Raw genomic sequence first — 4117 nt, 5'->3', positions numbered from 1 at the left:
CTCTCTGTTGCGTCTAGGGAACCAACCATTTAATAAGAGTGACTTTTACTGAAAAATGCAAAACCCAAAGTCAGCTTTCTTGCGAGTTGCGACAAATTGTGTCTGAAAAGGAAAATAATGGACATCGATTACCAACTACGTACACTGTCTCTCTCTCTCTCTACAGGTATCGTGTCTTTATAATAATGGAAGACATAACCAGAGAGCTAGGCAAAGACAGGAGATATCTGGAATACGCAGGCCGTAACTTACACCTCAGGGTTACGTGCATTGCTGTTTAGAATGATAGTGGGGTATTCGGTAATTTCAAACAGACGGAAGTTGGTGATAGACGGTTTTGACATTAGAATCCCAAAAACAAAAAAACTATTATTTATCCTTTTATTATTATTGTTACTATTGCTTTTTGACAGTGTGTTACCTCTATCCAGATGCTTCTGCTTGTTCTTGTTCTTCTTCATCACCAATCCTTTACACTTTAACCCCATACAATATGAGACAAGCTGCTATGTTTTTTCTTTTCCTCTTTCAAACTCGCTGGCTTGAAGCTTTCTGGGCTTTGAAGAAATTCACTGTCATTAGATCTAGCATGATTACATAGGCTATTCAGAATTGATTTTTTTTCAAAGATTGACATCGTTCTCGAGATGAAGGCAAACAATAGATAAAGTGTTTGAATTTATATCTGGTTATTCTTCAAGATGAGGACCTTGATCGAATTCATTGCTTGAAGAAGCTTGTGTCGCTGAGAAAGAAAATTTCTTCTTTCTGGTATTTGCCGGATTTGCGAGTTTTAAGGCCAACAATTTGATGTTTGGGACACACCACCAGAGTTGTTGTGATTCAATCCAAGATTGTAGAAAAATTATATGAAAGAGATATTATATGGAAGATTGTACTGCAGTTCCTACTCTTCTGCAGTTGTTTATGAAAGAGCGGTGAAGTGTTAAGTGTTTACTGGATATTTCAGACTTATCATAAAATTTGACGCGCGCCGTTAGAGGTTGTAATTAAGTTGCAACCTGCGTATTCTAGCCTCCGGCAAAGACATGGCAAATGCAAAGAGCAACCTTAAGGTTCTTGTGGTAGGTGGTACTGGATATATTGGGAGAAGGATTGTTAGTGCAAGCCTAGCACAAGGCTACCCGACTTATGTCCTTCAAAGGCCGGCAACGGAGATTGGCCTCGATATTGAGAAACTACAAATGCTCTTGTCGTTTAAGAAGCAAGGGGCTCATCTCGTGGAGGGTTCGTTTTCTGATATCCAAAGCCTCGTCGATGCCGTGAAACAAGTTGACGTTGTCATTTGCACCATGTCGGGGGTGCATTTCCGGAGTCACAACCTTTTTTTGCAGCTCAAGCTTGTTGAAGCCATTAAACAAGCTGGAAATGTTAAGGTATTTGACTCCGATTTATTTTCTCTTATTAATGTACATAACAATTACATATGTATAGCAATCCTGGATTTTCTTCCTTCAACAAGGCTATGAACTAACTCAGGGCGTAGAATAGCTTTAGGTCAAAGTTCTAAGGAATAGGTTCTCGAATTTTTGCAAGCAGGTCTAAACCCTAACATTTAGTCGATCATGAGCCGTATTTACTTTTTTTCCTCTCTACGTGTAGCGCTTCTTGCCATCAGAGTTCGGTTTGGACCCGGCGCGTATGGGACATGCACTTGAACCAGGAAGAGTATCATTTGATGAGAAAATGGTGGTGAGAAAGGCAATAGAAGACGCTAACATCCCCTTCACTTATGTGTGTGGTGCTAGCTTCGCCGGTTATTTTGCGGGCAACCTCTCTCAGATGGGAACACTTGTTCCTCCGAAGGACAGAGTCCTTATTTATGGAGATGGCAACACTAAAGGTAACGTTTCATGTTATGCATATTATATTTATCAAAAACACATAAAAAAATCTTATCGTCCTTATATAAAGAAAAAAAAAATCTTGTTGTCCTTATACTTAAGTGTTATCCATCCCTTTAGTAATTATATTTATTTAACTCATTTGGTTTTTTAATTATTTAGGTTCTTTAAAGGTTGTTCACAAATGGAAATAAATATATTTTCATTTTCTTTCAAATTACTTTTAAGACTCCGTAAACCGTCCTTTAGAGTTTTTAAGATAGTGTTTTTAACAAAATTAAAGTCCAATTTATCAACCGAGATATTTTGATGAAAATTCGATTTTATACAAGGGTACGCTACCAAATATCCACCTGAAGTTTTTGTTGTTGTGCATATATACAGTATCTTTCATGGACGAAGATGACATCGGAAGCTATACAATCAAGACAATAGATGATCCGCGAACTTTGAACAAAACATTGTATCTTCTTCCGCCCGAAAACCTACTCACTCAAAGACAATTGGTGGACATTTGGGAAAATCTTGTTGGAAAGAAACTAGAGAAAATTTATCTTTCTAAAGAAGACCTCCTTGCCTCTATGAAAGGTAAGAGTACTAAAGTGATTGCAAGGTAGCTTAGAGTGAATATCGTGTTATGAATAATTTGAAACAGTCAGACTTATGCAACTTGTTTTTCGTTACTGTATCAAGAAATCATTTTAGTTTGGACATGCATTATTCCTTGTTGGGTAAGTTCTAAACTCGCACGAAAGGCGTAGCAATTTGGACACTGTCTCAAAGAGAGACTCGGTGAAATAGTCATGCCTGTGAAGATGCATACCACCTGCACCTAGACATGTATACATTATACTCCCTCTAATCCTTTGAGTAATATATATGCATGTGTATGTGTTTTTTAGGTATGGACTATGCAGGCCAGGTCGGGGTGGGGCATTTCTATCACATTTTCTATGAAGGCTCTTTGACAAACTTCGAAATAGGGGAGGAAGGAGAAGAAGCTTCAAAGCTTTATCCAGAAGTGAAATACACCCGCATGGATGAATACTTGAAAATTTATGCATAAGAATGAAATATATGTCTCTGCAATCTATATCTAGAATCACAATTAGCAGAAGGACATACTCATCATGAAACATACCAAGACATAAACTCGTGCTCGTGTGGCCAATCATGTGCAGCACTCTTTGCAAACTCTCAAGTGTGCACAGGGCCCCCCTATTTATGGTGACCAGGTTCACTTAGTCTTCCATTTCTATCACTCTTGATGATATCCTTTAATGTATATGATAAACAAGAAATAATATTACTAAGTTTTTTAAATTTACCTTTATAATAAGTACAAGGCTAAATGTGCATTGGCGAAAGAAGTCGAAGAAAGCACGCCAAGGCTGGGTGTGCTGCATGCCAGAATGCTGTTTTTTTCTTTTCTTTTTTTCCTTAAAAAGAGGGTAAAATTGGAAAGTAAGGTACAAATTATTAATGGCTAGGTGTATTAAAATTTTTACTAGGTACATTTAACAATACATTTTTTTTTAATTTCTCTTTTCCTTTTTTTTTTTTGAGGAAAAAGAAAGGGCTAAATACTGGTTACTATCCTGTGGTTTAGGTCTAAAATCAATTCAGTCCCTGGACTTCTAATTTCATCAAAAACACCCCTGCAGTTTCAATTTTGATCTAATAGGTCCAATCTGTTAGTCTTCCGATAATTGAGCCATTTAACTTGTTGACGTGGCTCATATATGGCCTATGTTTTATGATATGGTGTCGAGGTGGCATGCATAGTCAATTTAGGAGTGGGTCTGTCTCATTATTAGAAATCTATCAAATAAAAAGCTTTTCATCAAATAATCCTTAAACCCATAACAGAATATTAATGAATTGGACCGATTAGATCAAAATTGAAAGTACAGAGGTGTTTTTGATGAAATTAGAAGTCCAGTGACTGAATTGATTTTGGACCTAAACCACAGAGTAATATCCAGTATTTAGCACAAAAAGAAAAGTTTCCTTCTAATAAGTTGCACTCTTCTAATGAATTTTTTTTTTGCTAACATCTCTAGTTTTTATATACTTATTTTTCTTCTTTTGATAGAGTTGTTACACGATCCAATGATCGAGCTCCATCTATCCATGTGAAAAGTTTAGACCTTGGATCCCGCCTTGATTTCATTTTTCTTTAAGAATGGGTAGCTCTATTCAGACCTCCTTATTTACTCTTTGGACCTCTCTATATTTTTGCAACTTTTAAA

The 4117-nt window shown here is 36.7% G+C and overlaps 1 protein-coding gene across 1 annotated transcript; it reads left to right on the top strand.

Annotated features, from left to right (window-relative positions):
* The first annotated feature begins 302 nt into the window (after nucleotides 1-302).
* LOC112177129 (isoflavone reductase homolog) lies at nucleotides 303-3217 on the top strand. Its single transcript, XM_024315345.2, has 4 exons — nucleotides 303-1397; nucleotides 1624-1864; nucleotides 2250-2453; nucleotides 2768-3217. The coding sequence occupies exons 1-4, from the start codon at nucleotides 1050-1052 to the stop codon at nucleotides 2929-2931; spliced, it is 957 nt and encodes a 318-aa protein (XP_024171113.1). The 5' UTR covers nucleotides 303-1049; the 3' UTR covers nucleotides 2932-3217.
* The last annotated feature ends 900 nt before the right edge of the window (nucleotides 3218-4117 follow it).

Source organism: Rosa chinensis, chromosome 7 (genome assembly GCF_002994745.2).
Source record: "Rosa chinensis cultivar Old Blush chromosome 7, RchiOBHm-V2, whole genome shotgun sequence".
NCBI classification, from domain to species: domain Eukaryota; kingdom Viridiplantae; phylum Streptophyta; class Magnoliopsida; order Rosales; family Rosaceae; genus Rosa; species Rosa chinensis.
The sequence above is the reverse complement of the archived record's forward strand: the minus strand, read 5'-3'. Positions and strand labels throughout refer to the sequence as shown.